This window comes from Neoarius graeffei, chromosome 2 (genome assembly GCF_027579695.1).
Source record: "Neoarius graeffei isolate fNeoGra1 chromosome 2, fNeoGra1.pri, whole genome shotgun sequence".
Lineage (NCBI taxonomy): Eukaryota > Metazoa > Chordata > Actinopteri > Siluriformes > Ariidae > Neoarius > Neoarius graeffei.
In genome coordinates, this window is record NC_083570.1 from 63,410,697 (window position 1) to 63,433,158 (window position 22,462).

Here is a 22,462-nt window from a genome sequence, read left to right on the forward strand (position 1 = left end):
ATCCAGAAATGCAACCTGAAACTGTATTATTCAAGGAGGAAGCCATTCATCAATTCTATGCAGAAATGCCATCGATTTCTCTGGGTCTAAACTCATCTCAGATGGACCGAAAGACAGTGGAAACGTGCTGTGGTCAGATGAGTCCACATTTCAGCCTGTTTTCAGGAAAAACAGACGTCAAGTTCTCAGTGCCAAAGATGAACACGACCATCCAGCTTGTTATCAGAGAAAGATGCAAAAGCCAGCATCTGTTATGGTATGGGGGCATCAGTGCCCACAGCATGGGTGAGCTGCATGTGTGTGAAGGTACCATTGATATATTGGTATTTTAGAGAGACATATTTATCAAGGCAATGTCTCTTCCTGGGAGATCCATGCTTATTTGAGCAGGACAATGCCAGGCCTCATTCTGCACGGGCTACAACAGCGTGGCTTCAGAGACAAAGTGTGTGTGCTTGACTGGCCTGCTGCCAGTCCAGATCTGTCTCCTATTGAGAATGTATGGCGCATCATGAAGAGGAGAATCAGACAACGGCAACCACAGGCCGTTGAGCAGCTCAAGTCTTGTATCAAGCAAGAATGGACAAAAATTCCAATTGCAAATCTGCAATAATTAGTATCCTCAGATCCCATACAATTAATAAGTGATATTAAAAGGAAAGGTGATGTAACAATGGTAATAATGCCTCTGTCCCAACTTTTGAGTGTGCTGCAGGCATCAAATTCTAACTTTGTTTATATTTCCAAAATAAACTTAAGTTGGTCAGTAAAACTATTGAAAATAATTTCCTTTGTACTTTTGTCAGTTAAATAAAGGTTCATGTGAATTAACAAATCACAGATTTTTGTTTTTATTACATTCTGGAAAATATCCCAACTTTTCTGGAAATGGAGTTTGTATATCAGAAGCAATTTACCAAGTGGAGAATTTGCAAGCAGCTCACCTGAGACCAGGCGCTATACTGCCAGCTCTTCAGTAGACAGTCTCCATGGCAGGGCTCACGGCTCTGAGGTTTATGAAGATCTGCACATGCTCGAGATTCCACTCTCTCACTCCCTCTCTTCACCCGGCTGTAGCGCATGCACAGCACCTCCAGCGTACGATACCCAGGTCCACACTTAGCAGAACACTCACTCTTACCTGCCACATGCCACCTGAACATAAAGGCGAGTTGTTTTACACAGAGAAATGGAGCTGGAGGACAACTGACAGTCATTTTGGTTTTTCTTTTTTCTTTTTTTAAACCATTCAGCCTTACATATTTGAGAGTAGCGATTAAACAAATAGTGTGTTTTTGGAACCGAGATCTATTTACTGCATCTGTCGTGGACACACAATTACCACAGAGAAGAATACTGATATGTTTACCTGGACAAATAATCAAAAGTAAGGCCTGTTTATGAAACTGTTATGCAAAGTATGTATTTATGTAGACTGCTTTATAAATTCAATAAATTCTGAATCTATTAAATCTGTCCTTTTTAGAGGACAGAACTGCTTTTTTAGAGGAAAGTATTTGACGTTACAAAAAGTAGGGAATGCATAAGCAACTAGAGAGCCATATTCAGAGTTACACGCACATAGTGAGGATTTAATATCGAAATTGTGTGCATAGAGTACCAGTCAAAAGTTTGGACACACCGACTCATTCATAGTTTTTTTCTGTATTTTGACTATTTTATACATTGTAGAACTGTAGACTTATATAGCGCCATTTCTGTGAGTTAAATAGTGCTGGAATCATCCTTTCTTACAGCTGAATTATGAAGGACACAGCTCAACAGGGTCGAGTCGAAGGCATACAAAGGCACCACTGGCAACCGCCATAGTACTTGTGCTCAGATATTCACACCTATGGGCAATTTAGCCCATGTTTACATTAGACCGTATCAGCGGATCATCAGATTAACGTTTTTAAAACGATTAGTGTGCACACAGCAACACCAATACACGATTTGCGTGCACACAACAATACCAATACACGGATACGCTCGGCTCCGCAGGCATCCTGCGCTCCAAATCACTCCGCCCTGAACAGCGAGTGCCCTCTGGAGGGTGCGCACTCCGGCCCTGCGCAGCTCACAGAGTGCGCAAGTGAAGCATACTAGCAGTGTTTTCGGGACTGAGCCGCTGTGTGTGTGATCCCAGCGCATATCACTTACCACTTGCAAGTGGAAGGATGGCAAGCCTAAAGACAATCATAACTACACAATGGGCAGTATTTGCATCAGTATTTGCAGTATTTTCATACTTTTATACTCTTTAATGAAAGGTGATACAAGGCGGAAGTCCGCGCCGTTTTTCAGCAGTCGCGTCACATGACCAACGCCAGCGAATCAGGAAGGTGGATGTCACAGTGACGTTGTCCAATGAGACGCCAGCTAGAGCTCAGCACAGCGTATCCGCGTATTCTGAATGTTTACACAGCACCGGAGCTGACACGATCTGGATTGAATACGTGGACGCTGGCAGATTCCCGTTTCCCGGCGTTTCCAGGCGGTTTAATGTGAACGGACAGTGCATCCGCGAAGAAAACGAGACAGATACGGTCTAATGTAAATGTAGCCTTAGTGTAGCCAGTTAACCAAACTGCATGTCTTTGGACTGTGGGGGAAACTGGAGAAAACCCACACAGACATGGGGAGAACATGCAAACTCCACACAGAAAGGCCCCCATCAACTACTGGGCTCAAACCCAGAACCTTCTTGCTGTGAGGCGACAGCGCTAACCATTACGCCTCGTCATTCATGTCTAATTCTGCCTCCTTCTTGAAAATTGAATATGTCTCTTCATAGCCATTGGAATGAAGGTAATCAGCTATTGCTCTATTTAGTTCCTCCCATTGTCTCTGTGACAGCACCATGTTGGCAGTAGGGAGGGAGTTCAGGTGAAAGGTGTGCAGCAGATGCTGTATCCTTGGCAGGAGATCACTGATCAAATACAAACACCGACTCACAGGGATGTACGCTGCTCACACTGTTCTTCCCCTGACAGACCGGCTCCAGTGAACACTGTGCAAAGACAGTCTGCAAACATCCACCAGTCAGACGGTCACTGCATCCGACAGTGTCACCACCGAATTCATAGCCACTAGAGCCCTCCGAACCCCTTCTCTCTGTCAGTATTGTAGAACAATACTGAAAACATCAAAACTATGAAATAACAGGTGAAACAGGTTTGGAATTATATGGTAACAAAAAAAAAAAAGAAACAATATGTTTTTGATATTTTAGATTCTTCAGTGTAGTCATTTCCCTTGATGACGCTTTGCACACTATTGGCATTATTTTAACCAGCTTCATGAGGGAGTCACCTGGAATGCTTTTCAATTAACAGGTGCCTCGTCAAAAGTTAATTAGTGCAATTTCTTGCCTTCTTAATGTGTTTGAGATCAACAGTAAATAGTAAATAATAAAAATACAGTAAACAGCCCTATTCCACAACTATAGCAATCCATATTATGTCAAGAACCGCTCAACTAAGTAAAGAGAAACGACATCCATCATTACTTTAAAACAAAGTGTATTTTAATTAATAAAAAAAACCCATTGAATCAGAAGGTTTGTCCAAACTTTTGACTGGTACTGTAAGTGTTGAGACCTCAGATGTCGTCACTACAGACTTAAAGCTAGACGGTGTCAGTAAAGGCGTTGAGAGCGACAGCTTTAACCGAACTACAAACATGGCTTCTCAGAACTACAACGCCCAAGAACCACAGTGCCCTCTGTCGCTGGCTTATTGATTACAGGTGTCTCTCATTCACGTCTAATCAACCACGCTTCGTAAGCCTCTCTCACACTCACTGTCATTGCGAAGTATTGTTCTGAGTTTACCCAGTCAAACCAAGCCTTTCTATCTCTGCCTGCCTCTAGTTTTCCTGAACCTCGCTATCTCTTTGATTCTACGCCTCTTGTCTTCTCTATATTGCCCTGTTTGACGATCGACCGACCCTTGCCTGCTTTGTGACTACGATTCTAGTTTTGTGATTTGGCTACGTTTCCTGTTTGCTACCCGCTCTCCCCTGCACATATAGCCGTAAGTGCCTGCATTCTGACAGACGGCCTTTCGATTTCAGAAAACCGGTGAAATTTCGTTCCCGCTGAAATTTAGTCATTGTGATATATATTTTATTTCTGTAATATCTCAAAAAAAAAAAAACAGGCCATTCTGTCACTGGGAAGTTATTTAATCTGAGGGGATTCCCTAGCAAATAATGTGCATGAAATCGCTTGCTTTGTGCAGTCAACAGGCAGAGGAAGTCCGGTGTGCGCATGCGCAGATTTACCTGCTTCTTCTTCTTTTGGGTTTTATGGCAGCTGGCAGCCAGTGTTGCATTACTGCCGTCTACAGGTTTACCCTGACCATGCACTGACAGTTCCATCATTCTGTCGCTAAACGAACAGCTGATCACATCAAGGTGCTCGCTGACCGCCGGTATTTATTAATTTGGTCCTGTTTCCTTTTCTTTACAACATGTCTTTTCTTCTCACTTTCCATTACTGTAGTCGGTCTTTCACGCTTCATTTGCATCCTCCATTTTTCTCTCCTGTTTCAAATTTATATCCCACAATGCCTTGTGCGAACGGCGAAAGCCCACCACGTGATGCTTGACGTAGTATCTTGAATTGAGTCATGGTGAAGCAGGAAAAATAGCAGAGAATTTAGGGCCACGTGACTCTAAATTCATTAACTGTTCTATTTAAAAAAAAAATAAAGTTGGAAATCTGTGATTTGAATTCAGGAGCTTTCAGTCCACGAAACAAAAATAATTCAGTGTCAGGGAAAATTCTTTTTATGACCTACACTTGAAAAATCTGAAAGGCAGTCTACCTTTAAGGCAGTTATACAGGATTTGTGTGTGCTGAGTGCAGTGGTCAAGATGCGACTGAAAAACCAAAGACTCAAGAAAAAGCTGCCAATCTTGGAGGTGTGAACTATGCACAGGTCATTTTTATACTCTGAATAGAGAGCCCAGAAAATCACCTTGAGCATGTGCATACAGTGGTAAGCAAAAGTTTGTGCACCCCTGGTCAAAATTGCTGTTACTGTGAACAGTTAAGCAAGTTAAAGATTAAATGATCTCCAAAAGGCATAAAGTTAAAGACGACTCATTCCCTTTAGATTTTAAGCAAAAACAATTTATTATTTTCATCTTTTACGTTTTCAAAATCACAAAAATGGAAAAGGGCCCAAAGCAAAAGTCTGGGCACCCTGCATGGTTAGTACCTAGTAACATCCCCTTTGGCAAGTATCACAGCTTGTAAACACTTTTTGTAGCCAGCAAATAATCTTTCAGTTCTTACCTGGGGGATTTTCACACATTCGTCCTTACAAAAGGCTTCCAGTTCTACAAGTTTCCTGGGCTGTCTTGCATGCACTGCTCTTTTGAGATCTATCCACAGATTTTCAATGATGTTTAGGTCAGGGGACTGTGAGGGCCAGGGCAAAACCTTCAGCTTGTGCCTCTTGAGGTATTCCATTGTAGATTTTGAGGTGTGTTTTGGATCATCGTCTTATTGTAGGACCCATCCTCTTTTTAACTTCAACTTTTTTACAAATGGCGTGATGTTTGCTTCCAGAATTTGCTGGTATTTATTTGAATCCATGCTTTCCTCAACCAATGAAATGTGCCCTGTCCCACTGGCTGCAACACAACCCCAAAGCATGATCGATCCACACCCATGCTTCAGAGTTGGAGAGGTGTTCTTTTCCTGGAATTTGGCACCCTTTTTTCTCCAAACATACCTTTGCACATTGTGGCCAAAAAGTTCTATTTTGATTTCATCAGTCCAGAAGACTTGTTTCCAAAATGCATCAGGCTTATTTAGATGTTCATCTGCAAACTTCAGACACTGAATTTTGTGGCTAGGATGCAGGAACGGTTTTCTTCTGATGACTCTTCCATGAAGGTCATATTTGTTCAGGCGTCGCTGCATAGTAGAGCAGTGCACCACCACTCCAGGGTCTGCTAAATCTTTCTGAAGGTCTTTTGCAGTCAAACAGGGGTTTTTATTTGCCTTTCGAGCAATCCAACAAGCAGTTCTTTCAGAAAGTTTTCTTCATCTTCCAGACCTCACCTTGATCTCCACTGTTTCTGGATCTCACTGTTTCCATTTCTTAATAACATTGCAATCTGAGGAAACAGCTACCTGAAAACACTTTGCTACATTCCTGTAGCCTTCTCCTGCTTTGTGAGCATCAATTATTTTATTATTCAGAATGCGAGGGAGTTGCTTAGAGGAGCCCATGGCTGTTGATTTTAGGGACAAGTTTGAGGAGTCAGAGAATTTATACAGCTTTGAAATCTGCACCATCTGACCTTTCCTAACGAAGAATTTGAACAAGCCACAGCTCAATAAGCTAATTAAGGTCTGGAACCTTGGTAGAAGTTACCTGAGAACTCAAATGTATTGGGGTGCCCAAACTTTCGCATGGTGTTCCTTTTCTTTTTTCACTCTCCAATTGTACAAAACAAAAATAATACACAAATCTTGCAGAAAACGCTGAAAAGAAATGTGTCGTCTTTACCTTTATGCCTTTTGGTGATCAGTTCATCTTCTGCTCACTTAACTATTCACAGTAACAGACATATTCAGTAAGGGTGCCCAAACTTTTGCATGCCACTGTAGCTCAAATGCTGAACTTTTGGACTTGAAAAACCAACTTTAAATTGCTACTAATCCATCCCAGAATTACTAGTGTATTACTCCAGTGTTTGGATATTGGATGAAACTTGATAAGAACCACTCTAATAAGACTTTCTCCCAAGTGTATTTAATTCGAAGACATTTATTCTGACAATAATTATAGTAATGGATATGAATTTATGTTATATAGTTGCATATTTTGAATGTTTAGTGTCAACATTCAACAAGTATTACGTGCATGTAAAGAGGTTTTCCATTTCCAACCCTGATTCCAAAAAAATATTGGGACGCTGAGTAAAATGTAAATAAAAACAGAATGCAATGATTTGAAAATTCTTTTCTACCTATATTCAGTTGAATACAATACAAAGACAAAATATTTAATGTTCAAACTGATAAAGTTTATTGTTTTTGTAAATAAACACTCATTCTGAATTTGATGCCTGCAACATGTTCCAAAAATATTGGAACAGAGGCGGGTTTACCACTGGGTTAAATCACCTTTACTTTTAACAACACTCAGTAAGCACTGGGAAACTGAGGGCACTAGATCTTGATGATATTATGGATTGTCGATTGTGAAATCCCTACATTCCTTGCAATTGTAGGGTATGTTGAGAAACGTTAAACTGTTGGACTGTGTGCCCATGCAGTTTTTCACAAAGTGGTGAACCTCACTCCATCCTTGCTTGTTAATGACTGAACCTTTCCAATTACTAATTAACCTGTTTACCTGTAGAATGTTCCAAACAGGTGTTTTTAGAGTATTCAACAACTTTGCCCATCTTGTTGCCTCTGTCCCAACTTTTTTGGAGCGTGTTACAGGCATCAGACTCAGAATGAGTGTATATTTAAAAAACAGCAACAATAATAATAATAAGTTCAATTTATATAGCGCCTTTTTCACACCCAGGGTCACTTTGCAATTAGGGAAGGTAGGAAAAAAGTCCACCAAAAGAGGGTCAGGATGTAATTCCAATGGCGTAGCTACCACGGTCCCACCAGGCATACAAAGATAAATCCTACACCACCTGCATAACTGCCACGACGCTGCTAGGCAACATCACTCGGAACACTGCGCTATGGATCCACAAAGCGAGCACAGAAGCACCACCACACAGAGCCTTCTGGCTCTCTCCTTTTAGTTATGCTGTCATAGTTAGTTTTGCCGGAGTCCCTGCTTGTACTCAGTGCAAAATGTGTACTGTACCTATTTATTCAGGTGACATTGGGCATACTGAACAATCTGTGTTTTCTCTCCCCCCCCCAAATCTGTCCCTCTGAGTTACATGTCAATCCTGAGATCGAGATGCTGACCTCTTCTGCTCCTTGGACCTGCCTGATCCATCCTGATGCCCTATGTCTGGCTGGAGTCTCATCGCATCGCTCCTGTGGAGGACGGCCCCATGTGGACAGTTGAAAGTCACACTTGGAAGACACTCTGGACTCTTACAGTGATGCTTTTATGGCTGAGGACTACAGTTGACTTGCTAACTTTAGGACTGCAGTTGTCATGAACAGTTTTGCACTCAAGTTTCCATTAATGAAGAGTTATAACATCAACAAAACTGACTTCATGTTAAAACTGTTAATGTTATAGTCATGTTGTCTGTTGCTGCCCGGATGGGGATGGGTTCCCTTTTGGGTCTGGTTCCTCTTGAGGTTTCTTCCTCGTGTCGTCTGAGGGAGTTTTTCCTTGCCACCATCACCTCAGGCTTGCTCATTGGGGATAGATTAGGGATAAAATTGGCTCATGTCTTGGGTCATTCAGATTCTGTAAAGCTGCCTTGAGACAATGTCTATTGTTAAAAGCACTATACAAACAAACTTGACTTGACTTGGTATGTCCCGAACCACCTGCACAGCCAACGTGACGCCACCAAGCAACATTGCTCAGAGCACCGCACCGAGCACAGAAGCACCGCTGCACAGAGCGCTGGACAACCCCGATGTTAAAAAGAGCAACAAGCTCACTGCAGTCCATAGCGAGGAGCACAGGCATCACCCACGGCACACCAAGGCCTGAAGGAAACCGTCGCCCAAAACTGAGTCCGGAGCTACGCCACAACCGGCAGACAAAACACTCAAACAAAAAAACAAACATCAAACTACACAAACACAAAAAAGAAAAACAAAGGGAAGGAAAAAAAAGAAAAAGAAAACGCTCCGGTGAGCCAAATGCGCATGGCGTACTCTCAACCGGAAACAGGAACAGGAAAGTTTCAGTTTGAACATTAAATATCTTGTCTCTGTATTGTATTCAACTGAATAGAGATCAAAAAGAATTTCCAAATCATTGCATTCTGTTTTAATTTACATTTTATGCAGTGTCCTGACTTTTTTTTTTCAAATCATGGTTGTATTTAAAATGTGCTGAAATTTTTGCCCTTGCTAATCATCCATACACTACAGACTACAAAAGAGTTATGAACAGGCTTGTAGTACTCGAGTCAAGGACTCAGACTCGAGTCCGACTCGCGCCCTAATTTTAAGGACTCGTGACTCGACTCGGACTTGAGCACTGATGACTCGGACTCGGAAAATGGAGATGAGGACTCGGATTTTTTCTTTATTTTTTGTAACATGCCATAATAATTTGGCATAAGATATTTATATCTACATTAATTTTTGTACTAATTTCGCACAAGAGTGTCACACCTGCGCTCCTTGGTGTGTGCATCAAATAGACTCTCGGGCGCGCTCCGGACAGCGCGTGCACCAAGCGGACTCTCGCGTGCGCCGTAAATGACTCGCACCTGCACAGGATTAAGGCGCAATCAGGGCACCGATATAAAAACTGTGAAAACACACTTACTTTACGAAGTATTGAGTTGCGTTGCTGACACATTACCGAGCCTTATTTCCTTGTTTGGTTTCCTGATCCCTGATTTCCTTTTCTCGTCTTTGATTCTGCCGAGTCTACGATAGCCTGTTTGTGCTTCGCTCAACCTATTGCCTGTTTCACTGTTTTATGATTTTGCCTGTCATTCTGGATTGTTTACCTGTCTTCACTTGTATTAATAAACACACCTTCTGCATTTACATCCGTCTCCCAACCATCTCTGACAGAATACTTTGCACTCCCTGACAAAGAGAACGCACATTCACCTGTTCATACGTCATGTTCAGGAACAAACTAATGTTAATAGCGCTGAAACAGCCACCGTCAAATGGTGCGGTTGGAGTGTTGAACTCGACTCGGATCAATAGTGGACTCGACTCGGACTCGACTCGAAATGTTTTTTAATGACTTGGACTTGACTCGGACTTGAACACTGGGGACTCGAGACTGGACTCAGACTTGAGGTTTAGTGACTCGACTACAACACTGGTTATGAACAACTGATTAGCTTGGAAAAACGCTTAAAAAATTTATTTCAGGATTTATTTGCAGTATTCTTCAAGAGTATGCAGGCTTGGAATATAACTCAAATCCAGATTGGAGTGACTGTGTGCATCTTTATATTTAGGAGTTTGTGTGTGAACATATATGTGAACATATACCTAAGTTCACAGTCTATATTGCAGGACTCCATAACTGCTCTTGGCCGAGGAAGACGTTCACATCTCTGATCTGACACCACCAGGCGATCACTCTTACGTATGCACACTGGTTTTCTCTGTTGCTCTCCTATCATAGTACACACACACACACACACACACACTTGTGAGGATGTTTAGTGTATGGATGTTGGAGGATGGAAGGACTACAGGTGGATTTTGAACTCTCCACTAACTGTTTATAAAATGAGAGATCCAAATGGTTATTAGCAAGGGATACTACTGAACCTCACCTTGGCACATTTGGCTGCACTCCTGCCAGGGGCCTGAGGGGTCCCACACAAACTGCTCGTGGTGCTCCTCTATAGGAATGTTAAAGGAATAACGTACATCAGGATTATAGAGGTTCCCCACACACAACACCTGAAAAGGAGACGCATTAGGAAAAAAAAAAACCTCAGAATCAAATGAACTCATGAAGCAGGTACAACCCCGATTCCAAAAAAGTTGGAACAAAGTACAAATTGTAAATAAAAACAGAATGCAATAATTTACAAATCTCAAAAACTGATACTGTATTCACAATAGAACATAGACAACATATTAAATGTTGAAAGTGAGACATTTTGAAATTTCATGCCAAATATTAGCCCATTTGAAATTTCATTACAGCAACACATCTCAAAAAAGTTGGGACAGGGGCAATAAGAGGCTGGAAAAGTTAAAGGTACAAAAAAGGAACAGCTGGAGGACCAAATTGCAACTCATTAGGTCAATTGGCAATAGGTTATTAACATGACTGGGTATAAAAAGAGCATCTTGGAGTGGCAGCGGCTCTCAGAAGTAAAGATGGGAAGAGGATCACCAATCCCCCTAATTCTGCACCGACAAATAGTGGAGCAATATCAGAAAGGAGTTCGACAGTGTAAAATTGCAAAGAGTTCAGAAGCCTGCATCTCTGATGGTATGGGGTTGCATTAGTGCGTGTGGCATGGGCAGCTTACACATCTGGAAAGACACCATCAATGCTGAAAGGTATATCCAGGTTCTAGAGCAACATATGCTCCCATCCAGACGACGTCTCTTTCAGGGAAGACCTTGCATTTTCCAACATGACAATGCCAAACCACATACTGCATCAATTACAGCATCATGGCTGCATAGAAGAAGGGTCCGGGTACTGAACTGGCCAGCCTGCAGTCCAGATCTTTCACCCATAGAAAACATTTGGTGCATCATAAAACGGAAGATACCACAAAAAAGACCTAAGACAGTTGAGCAACTAGAATCCTACATTAGACAAGAATGGGTTAACATTCCTATCCCTAAACTTGAGCAACTTGTCTCCTCAGTCCCCAGACGTTTACAGACTGTTGTAAAGAGAAAGGGGGATGTCTCACAGTGGTAAACATGGCCTTGTCCCAACTTTTTTGAGGTGTTGTTGTCATGAAATTTAAAATCACCTAATTTTTCTCTTTAAATGATACATTTTCTCAGTTTAAACGTTTGATATGTCATCTATGTTCTATTCTGAATAAAATATGGAATTTTGAAACTTCCACATCACTGCATTCCGTTTTTATTTACAATTTGTACTTTGTCCCAACTTTTTTGGAATCGGGGTTGTATAAGAAAGCTTAGTAAGCTTCATCAATCTCGCTACAGTAGATTCTGTGTCTCACTGTAATCAATGCTTTAATACTAACCTGGAGAATGAGCTCCTGTTCCATGCGCTCAGTGCAGTTGATGCGCTCCTCTGTGGTGTTGGAGCCACTGTACTCAATCTGTGTTCCTTTTAAAGAGATTTCCCTTTTAAACATGGACACGACAAAGTTCCCATTCAGCAGGAAGTTTGACTGGCTGTCAGAAAGAGCTGGGAAAAACAGCAGCGATATAGAGAATTATAAAACGCTTAGGATAACAAAAATAATCCTGAATTAACTAACTATCTATAGTAGATACCAGTAGTGACGACAGACAACTCTGCACTTAGCACAGCAATCTTTTCTTTCATTATTTGTTTGTTTGTGTAAATATACTGTGTGTATTTTCAAAAGTGTGCATGCGTGCACATGTGCAGCTAGACATCAGCGTTTGTTTGACCGTTCACGCTTTTGAGTCAGCCCCTGCTATGGTGTGAACAGTTTAAGCAAATGTTACTCTCTTCTTAACACATTCATTTACTTTCACTCCTTATTATGGTCTTCCATCAACTATTTCCCTCCATCTGTCTCTAATTACACTTCTCTGCCCCTCATTTATCTTTCTTGCTCTGTCTCTGACACTCCGTTTGCTTTCCCTTCACCTCTGCTTTCCCTGAAATTTCTAGGAGGTTGCGGAGGCCGGTTTTCCTCGCCATTCTCAGGGGAAATGCTTTGCACAAATGATAAATGAAGACATTCAGATTGGGTCATAAATAATGTTGTTACACTGCTTCTCGACTGCCCCCACCACCCCCACCACCCCCTCCTCCTGCCAACACTTTGCTATCTTTATTTATATGTTGCTTATTATGAATTACTTAACAAGAACAAACCATGAACTTCAGAAATGATACCAAAATCGACACTAACAAAGTAACAATTAATAATTTTTTCAATAATAAATCAAGTAAGCACAGACACAGAGAGTGAGAGAGAGAGAGAGAGAGAGAGAGAGAGAGAGAGAGAGAAGTCCATGAAGGGTAACTTTAATTTATTTATGGGGACTTATTTTTAATCATTAATTGAATAAACAATGGTCACGGTTTAACTAGTCAATACAGATGTATTTCATTAACATTTAAACAAACATCAATTAAAACATGTTATGAAGAGAATAAGACATGATGGGGCATGCTGTTATAGGAAAATAATCAATAGCAGGATAGCATGATGAGGCTGTTTATAAAGTTATCTTTTATTACCTTGCCCACTACGGAGTAAGCGGGGCAAGGAATTGTTTTCGGTCGGGTTTCTTTGTTTCTTTGTTAGCAACGTTACAGGAAAACGGCTGGACCAATCTTCATTAAACTTTCAGGATAGATGGGCATTGGTTTCAAATAGAACCTCCAACATTTTGAGGGCCATCCAGTCAAGGTCAAGGTCACGGTGACCAAGAGGGTAAATTTAAAAATAAATAAATAAAAAAGCTCTGAGCTCAGACTGCAGGAGAGCTGCCTCGGAAAGACTCCGTCCACACACACTCTGATTGGATCACTACCTGCCTCATTTGCATACACTGTGCTGTCACTGGATGGTTTCTTGGTTCGTTTACAAACGCAAAGGAAGGGGGTTTGGCCACGCCCATTTTTAAACCCCATTGATAAAAACTTCCCCACTCTATTGATTTATTATTATTACCTCGCCCACTATGGACTAAAGAAATCACTTTCAGACATGTTTATGCTTATTACAGAGGGAAAGTGCGTTCCACTGAGCTCTAGCGCCGGGCCATTTCTGGGAAATAAGAGTTTCGGTCATGGTGACAGCGTGTGTGTGTCAGCCTTGGTTTGGAGGTTTCAGTTTTGAAAACTAAGAGGTCAGAGTAGAATAATATAAAGTACAGACACTTGGTATATTTTACTTCTGTGATTTTTAAATTGTTCATTTTTGGATTATGCTTCATTTTTGTGGCTTTTGCCTCATAGAGTAAATATATATATGCTATATTTACTGTATGGACATGGTATCAGAAAACTATTTTATTTATAAGCAATAGCCACATGGACCCATAGGGTACCTATTTCTTTCGCGATATCTTCCTTCATATTCATCATAAGTGCTACTGGGCGAGGTTTGTTTTGCCTGGCAACACTTGTTTCTCTTTTATTACATGTCTTTGTTGAATACTCGATTCTGATTGGTCAATTACAGCATTATATGGTCTGTTATTTCTGTATAACAAACCGTTGCTATGAACCATATCATTATCAGATGCAATAAAATAATTTTTAAATCAGTATTCAGTTTTAAATGATTGATTTCTTTAGTAAGTAGCTGTGTAATATGCATGATCATGTACAGCGAGCTGGTCATTACTGTGAAATTTTTGAAATTGCGCTCATTGTACGTCGTTCTGGATAAGAGCGTCTGCTAAATGCCATGTAATGTAATGTAATGAAATAAACCCTTTCAAGGTGATTAAAAACCTGCATCACCCTGTCAGGGTTTATTTCACAATAAACACCAGCTCGCTGTATATTATCCCTTCCATACTACAGCAGTTTGTCAACAATTAAAATTTTTTCCATGAATTAAAAAAAACAATCAGTTTTTTGTTAATCAGTTTAACAATCATAATCACAAATTATAGTTAATCAGTGTAAACAATCAGTTTTAATATTGTGGAATGTCGATGACACATGTTCCCTTACCAGTCTCTCTCTTTTTTTTTAATTTAAACTCTTTTGAAGTTAATAAGACAAATAACGCAGCTTGTCATGTCACCGAGAACCCACAAAGTCCTCCGTCCTGAAGACTTTCCCATGTCAGGAAACTTAAATAAAAAGCTTTACCTCTGACTGTTACCAAGTACTGATGTACTGACACTGGAGATTTCTTCCAAATAAGCTTAACCTCACAGAAAGCCTCAGCATATGAATGATTACCCATTTTTAAAATATAAGTCACTCTGTAAGCTGCTGCTGTAGAGTAGATATGATAAAGCATTCATATAAATCCTGCAGCAGGAGCTACTGTCAGAGCCATGCCACGTGAGAGGTGTTTAAGCAACACCTTCTGATTAGACCTGAGAATTCAGCAGTGCTATGACCTAACATATTTGTGGCTTTGTGAACATTACTTACGATTGATTAATGCTGAAGTTCATGGTTTGTGATGGTAAGTAATGCACTAAATAAAGTAAGTTACAGAAACCTTACAAATTCAGTGAAATTTGAAAATGTGGAATTACACTGTTGTACAAAATGGAAGACCTACCAAGGTAGTTATCATCTTCTGGAGTTCCTGAGTAGCTGACCTGCCTTATATCAATGTTGGTTGCACCAGCTGGGATTCGTACCACAATGTTATAACCTTGGGATTGGAATTTTTAAAAAAAAAAAGCAAAAGGAAAAACAAGTGAAATTTAATTTTCTATATGCTCAGAAGAGCAGTGACAGTTATTTTTCACTTTCCATCACACCTTGAGTTAATAGCTTCAACATGCTGCATGGCCTAGTCCTGGAAAACCGAAGGCACCCTTTAGGCTTCAAATGTCACACATGGAAAAGTAAAACACAGGAAGGAAAGAGAAGAATAAAACAAAGAATAGAAAAAAAAAAACCTTTTCCTCCCACATAATTTCATCACCCTCCTGAAGGCCCACCCACAAACACAAAAACAGGAGGGAAAAAAGAAAAGCAGTAGTAATTATGGCCTAGAAGTTAGGGTTATCCTGTAATTTCCCACAAGTGATCCAGAGGAGTCTTCCAAAGCAGAAGAGGAGAAAAGAAGAGAAGAAAGAAGATGAAAAGAGAGAAGAGAGATGAGAAGAAGAGAGGAGAAGCTGAGATGAGAGTAGATGAAAGAAGAGAAGAGGAGAGGAGAGCAGATGAGAGAAGAGAAGAAGAGAGAAGAGAAGAGAGAAGATGAAAGAAGAGAAGAAGCGAGAAGAGAAGAGGAGAGTCAATGAAAGGAGAGAAGAGAAGAAAAGAGAAGTAAAGATGAAAGAAGAAAAGAAGAGAGAAAAGAAGAGAGAAGAGAAGACAAAAGAGAGGAGAGGAGAGGAGAGGAGAGGAGAGGAGAGGAGAGGAGAGGAGAGGAGAGGAGAGGAGAGGAGAGAGGTTACTGGATATTTAGGTCCATAGATGGCAGCACTGAAACAGGATTGGACTCTTCTCTCTTCTGCTTGATCATCCTTTATAACCCCTTAAAAATCCGAACTTATTTTACATTCATTGATCTTAAACCATAATTACTCAGTAACCACGGTGAATTAAATGACTTTCAGAAAATGTATGAGAGTTATGAGAAGAAGAAATGTGACACGTCCTTGGAGTTGAAAGGGTTAAACTAATCTCATTCAGAATGAATGAGTGTTCTTAAAACTCTTCAGTCCTGTAGATGCACATGCCAAAGCGTGAAAACAATGCAATCCATATATACACAGGTGACAAATTAAAGAAAAAAAAAGTGGCTCTTTCATTCTTGGGAGGCCTTTTGCTGGAGGCATTTGTTCCAGAGGGAAAGGTCACTGCAAATCAATATAAAGTTATTCTGGCTCACCACCTTTATTCTATGATTAAACATTTCTATCCTGACAGATTCGGTCTGTTCCAGGATGACTATTCCCACTGACGAGGCACAATGGCTCAGCGAATGGTTTAAACAGGCTGAAAATAATATAAATACAATACTATGGCCTTCACAGTGACCAGATCTCAACCTATTTAAAGACCTGGTTTTTAAAGAATGGTGTTTATCTCATCATTAATGTTCTAGAAAGATGAAGAATCGATGCCACTGTGCTTTGAAGCAATTCTGGTAGCTCATATTGGCCAAACACCGAACTAAGACACTTTATTTTAAAAACTGCACAGAAAATCCCGACAATCTTATCTCTCTAAAATAGAGCGTTTTCTTAAAACGGTAGTGATGCCTGCATTTAACTGGTATGGACAGTGTGTCTCTAAATCTCCCACAGAGGGAAAACCCAACCACACACACCAATCAAAAAGATCACAGACAGCTGGCTGAATCCCAAACTACCCAAACTACTACTCACTCATAAACAGCCACAAATCTGTTCAAGGCATCAGCATAAACCACAAACCATCCATACACACTGACTTGAGATCAGAGACAGTGGACTGCCTCAGACTGTTCACAAGAGAAACAGACTGAACCTTGACCCCAGAATACAAACACGGTACTGCAGCAGAAAAGGAACACACGCCTAGTTAAAGCTCTGGGATTCCTGTGGTCTACCTCAGATTGAAACCAAAGAGCCTCAAATCACTTCTGAACAATAGAAGTGTACGGGAGGCCTTGACCACAGCAATTGGCATGGGTAAATAAAATTAAGCACCAAAGTCCCTCATGGGCAACTGTGAATTCCCTGGAATCTTTCATCATGCTAAGTTACTAAAGGACACACACACATACACACAATTTTATATATATGATATTACATGGTTGCATAAAGATATGAAGTTTATCTTCAAGTGGTGAGTATATTCACAAGTGAGTGAAGCGAACGAGTGAAAATATTTTCAACTCGAGAAGAAAAATTTCCTATCTTAATGCCACCATGTAATGTTCTTTATATTATATGGACACATCCACAAAAAAAAAAACGCAAGTGTGGCAGCGGGGGCATGGTCAAGCGCCAGTCTGTGACAGGAGGGCAGAGTCAGGGAAGGTAAGTGGCAGAATCACTACACCTGAGAGCAATTAACCTGTGTTTGTGTGTCTTCCCAGTGACCGCGCCCTACTTAAGGAGGGAGAGCGAGAGCAGAGGGTCTCTTCCCGAACCAGACGCCGAGAATGTGTGTGTGTCTGCAAAGTGCATACCAGTTGTTAAACTGAAAAGTGTGGCAATAAAATGCTCGGTCAACCCGATCTCTGTCCTGCCGTCTTCTATGCTCCACCCTTCCACAAGAACCGCTACAGTGGTGCCGAAACCCGGGGACCTGGAGCACAGACGCCGAACCGCCCCATGGAGTCTTCCCCGTTCGTCGACCTGGTCCACGCCCTCGCCACGGCCCAGCAAAGCCAGCACCAGGCGCTAGTCACGCTCTGTAAGGAGCAGGAGCAGTGCTTCGAGGCCCTGGTGTTGGCCCAGGAAGAGGATCGACAGACGTTCCGGCACCTCCTCGCGTTGGCGGGGACTACCGACGCTTCCACCGCGGGCCCGTCCCCCCTCACCCTGACCAAGATGGGCCCACAGGATGACTGAGGCTTTCATCACGCTCTTTGAGCAAGTCGCGGAGACCTCGTGGTGGCCGATGGATCAGCGCGCGGCGTGCCTCCTCCCCCTGCTAACGGGAGAGGTGCAGCTGGCCGCGCTACAGCTCCCCGCCGACCGCCGGCTGGCTTACGCGGACCTTTGCCGGGCCATCCTCCAGCATGTGGGGCACACTCCTGAACAACAGCGCCAGCGCTTCCGCGCTCTGCGCTTGGGGGAAGTCGGCCAGCCATTCGCGTTTGGCCAGCAACTCCGGGATGCCTGCTGGCAGTGGCTGAGGGCCGACAACCGCGACGCCGAGGGGACTGTCGACCAGGTGGTACTGGAGCAGTTCGTCGCATGCTTGCCAACAGGAACCGCGGAGTGGGTCCAGTGCCACCGCCCGGCGTCGCTGGATCAGGCCATCGAGCTGGCGGAGGACCATTTGGCAGCTGTTCCGGCGGCAGGACAGCAGACAGCCTCTTCTCTCCTCTTCTCTCTCTCTCTCCCCCCCTCCTCCTGTGTCCCGTCCTCGCCCCATTCCCCCACCGCGGAGGCGGGGGCTGGCACCACCCCAGCCGGCCCGCCGCACCCGCGGTGCCCGCCCGTTTCTCCCATCTGTGTCTGTCTCTCCCCCCCCTCAGATGAGTGAGCCCCAGAACACCGGTGCAGAGAGGAAGCCCGGGCCGGTTTGCTGGCGCTGCGGGGAACCGGGCCACCTCCAACAGCAGTGCACGGCAATGGAGGTGGGCGCGGTGGTTCGGATCCCCGACACACCAGAGGTCGCCCTCAATCGGGCCGGAACGTATCGCATACCGGTGAGTATTCAATGGGATACATATCAGGCGTTGGTGGATTCCGGTTGTAATCAAACCTCAATTCACCAAAGCCTGGTGCAAAATGAGGCATTGGGGGGAGCACAGGGGGTGAAGGTGTTGTGTGTGCATGGGGATGTTCACAGCTACCCTTTGGTGTCGGTCCACATTTTTTTCTGAGGGGAAAAATGCATAGTAAAGGTGGCGGTTAATCCTCGCCTCACCCACTCGATAATTTTGGGGACTGATTGGCCGGGATTCGGGGAGTTGATGAGCCGTTTAGTGGAGAGTGGGTCCTGCCATACGTCAGCAGGGGGAGGTCCCGGTGTCGCCTTGGCGGGAGCAGCTGTCACAGAGCCGTCTACGTCATCTCCGCGTCAGAGTGAGGAGCCACCGGCTCCTCCTCTCTCTCTCGGGGAATCCCTCGCGGATTTTAATTCCAAAGAGCCGCCGGGAATTGGTGTTCCAGGCGGCTCACTTTAATCCCATGACTGGACACCTAGGGCAGGATAAGACACTAGCCCGAATAATGGCCCAATTCTATTGGCCGAGGATTCGCGGCGACGTTCGTAGGTGGTGTACGGCGTGCCGCGAATGCCAGTTAGTAAATCCAGCGGCCATTCCAAAAGCGCCTTTGCGCCCTCTACCATTAATCGAGACCCCGTTTGAAAGAGTTGGGATGGATCTCATCGGGCCATTAGATCAGTCGACACGAGGGTACCGCTTTATATTAGTTCTGGTGGACTATGCAATGCGATACCCGGAAGCAGTGCCTCTGCGCAATATCTCAGCATGCAGTATTGCGGAGGCACTCTTCCGCGTTATCTCCCGAGTTGGAATCCCAAAAGAGATCTGACTGATCAAGGCACCATGTTTATGTCACGGACACTGCGCGAACTGTATGGGTTATTGGGGATTAAGCCGATCCGCACCAGCGTGTATCACCCACAAATGGACGGTTTAGTGGAACGGTTCAACCGCACCCTCAAGAATATAATTAAAAAATTCGTAAGTGAGGACGCATGTAATTGGGATAAGTGGCTTGAGCCCTTGCTGTTTTCAGTGCGAGAGGTCCCCCAAGCCTCCACGGGGTTCTCCCCATTCGAATTATTATATGGGCGTAAGCCGCGCGCCATTCTAGATGTGCTGCGGGAAAATTGGGAGGAGGGACCTTCACAAAGCAAAAATGAAATTCAATACGTTATGGACCTGTGCGCAAAACTCCACACCCTCACCCACCTCACCCAGGAGAATTTGCGGCAGGCCCAAGAACGGCAAGCCCGCCTGTACAACAAGGGTACGCGCCTTAGAGAGTTCGCACCGGGAGATAAAGTACTCGTACTGTTGCCCACATCGAGCTCCAAATTGGTCGCCAAGTGGTAAGGACCCTTTGAGGTCACACGGCGAGTTGGGGACGTCGACTACGAGGTGAGGCGAACGGACAGGTGTAGGGCGCTACAGATTTATCACCTCAGCCTGCTTAACCTCTGGAATGAGGAGGTCCCCGTGGCGTTGGTGTCGGTGGTTCCAGAGAAGGTGGAGCTGGGGCTGGAGGTTCAAAAAGGGGCATTGGCGTCAGGTATCCCTCCGGTCCCCTGTGGAGACCACCTCTCCCCGACCCAACTCGCGGAGGTCGCCCAGTTGCAGACCGAGTTTTCGGATGTGTTCTCGCCCCTGCCCGGTCGCACTAACCTCATAGAGCACCACATAGAGACGCCCCCGGGGGTGGTAGTGCGTAGCCGCCCTTACAGGCTACCTGAACACAAAAAAAAAAGGTGGTTCGGGAAGAACTCGAGGCCATGCTCGAAATGGGCATCGTTGAGGAGTCCCACAGTGACTGGAGCAGCCCGGTGGTCTTGGTACCCAAGGCTGACGGGTCGGTCCGGTTCTGTGTGGACTATAGAAAAGTCAACGCGGTGTCTAAATTTGATGCGTACCCAATGCCTCGGATTGATGAGTTGCTCGATCGACTAGGCACAGCTCGCTTTTATTCGACACTGGATTTGACAAAGGGATAGTGGCAGATCCCCTTGACTCCTCTATCCCGAGAAAAAAATGGCCTTTTCCACACTGTTCGGATTACACCAATTCGTCACACTTCCTTTTGGGCTGTTTGGGGCGCCCGCTACGTTTCAGCGGCTGATGGACAGGGTCCTCCGCCCCCACGCCACTTATGCGGCCGCTTACCTAGTTGACATCATCGTCTATAGTAATGACTGGCCGAGGCACCTCGAACATCTGAGGGCCGTCTTTAGGTCGCTGAGGCGAGCGGGGCTCACAGCCAGCCCAAAGAAGTGTGCGATTGGGCGGGTGGAAGTACGGTATCTGGGCTTCCACTTGGGCAACGGGCAGGTGCGTCCCCAAATTAATAAGACGGCAGCAATTGCGGCCTGCCCGAGGCCCAAGACCAAAAAGGGGGTGAGACAGTTCCTGGGGCTGGCTGGCTATTACCGCAGGTTTATACCTAATTATTCGGACATCATCAGCCCGCTGACTGATCTCACTAAAAAGGGGGCACCAGATCCGGTCCAGTGGATGGAGCAATGCCAGCGGGCTTTCTCTGAGGTAAAGGCTGCACTGTGTGGGGGGCCACTTTTACACTCCCCTGACTTCTCTCTCCCCTTTATGTTGCAGACCGATGTGTTGGACAGAGGGCTGGGGGCTATTTTGTCCCAGGAGGTGGAGGCGGACGACCGCCCAGTCTTATACATCAGCAGGAAGCTGTCGGTGCGTGAGGGGCGCTACAGCACCATAGAGAAAGAGTGTTTGGCGATCAAGTGGGCGGTCCTTGCCCTCTGTTACTACCTGCTGGGGCGCCCTTTCACCCTCTGTTCGGACCACGCGCCCCTCCAGTGGCTCCACCGCATGAAGGATGCCAACGCGCGGATCACCCGTTGGTATCTGGCACTCCAACCCTTTAATTTCAAGGTGGTCCACAGGCCGGGGGCGCAGATGGTCGTGGCGGACTTCCTCTCCCATCGGGGGGGGGGGGGAGTCGGCTGCAGGCCGGACAGCCGCCCGGCCTGAGTCGGGCGGTGGGGGTATGTGGCAGCGGGGGCGTGGTCAAGCACCGGTCTGTGACAGGAGGGCAGAGTCAGGGAAGGTAAGTGGCAGAATCACTACACCTGAGAGCAATTAACCTGTGTTTGTGTGTCTTCCCAGTGACCGCGCCCTACTTAAGGAGGGAGAGCGAGAGCAGAGGGTCTCTTCCCGAACCAGATGCCGAGAGTGTGTGTGTGTCTGCAAAGTGCATACCAGTTGTTAAACTGAAAAGTGTGGCAATAAAACGCTCGGTCAACCCAATCTCTGTCCTGCCGTCTTCTGTGCTCCACCCTTCCACACGAACCACTACAGCCAATCAAAATAATTAGAATTTTGAACCAGTTCGCCATTTTGACAAGGCACGTCTAGTCAGCAGGAAAACACTGGAAGTGATGTAATCGGAGTGAAATATTGGGAAATATGTTATTCAGATCCGTGATGTACGGTATTTCACCTGAAAAATGTGAGTTTTTCAACACGAGAAGGTAAACTTCGTATCTTCAAGCCAACCTGTGATGTTCTTTTTATTATATCGACACATTCACAAACAAAAAGTACCCAAATTTATCAAAACAATTCATTGATTTCC

The 22,462-nt window shown here is 44.3% G+C and overlaps 1 protein-coding gene across 7 annotated transcripts in view; it reads right to left on the reverse strand.

Annotated features, from left to right (window-relative positions):
* The window catches only part of LOC132881773 (A disintegrin and metalloproteinase with thrombospondin motifs 20-like), a 235,722-nt gene that overhangs the window by 70,364 nt on the left and 142,896 nt on the right, over window positions 1-22,462 (reverse strand). For all 7 annotated transcript variants that reach the window (XM_060914638.1, XM_060914637.1, XM_060914636.1 and 4 more), the window contains 5 exons: window positions 15,070-15,165; window positions 11,857-12,023; window positions 10,444-10,573; window positions 10,154-10,280; window positions 945-1,155 (listed from right to left, as the gene is read on the reverse strand). In XM_060914638.1, the coding sequence (XP_060770621.1) occupies window positions 945-1,155; window positions 10,154-10,280; window positions 10,444-10,573; window positions 11,857-12,023; window positions 15,070-15,165 (731 nt within the window). The remainder of the gene's footprint in view (window positions 1-944; window positions 1,156-10,153; window positions 10,281-10,443; window positions 10,574-11,856; window positions 12,024-15,069; window positions 15,166-22,462) is intronic.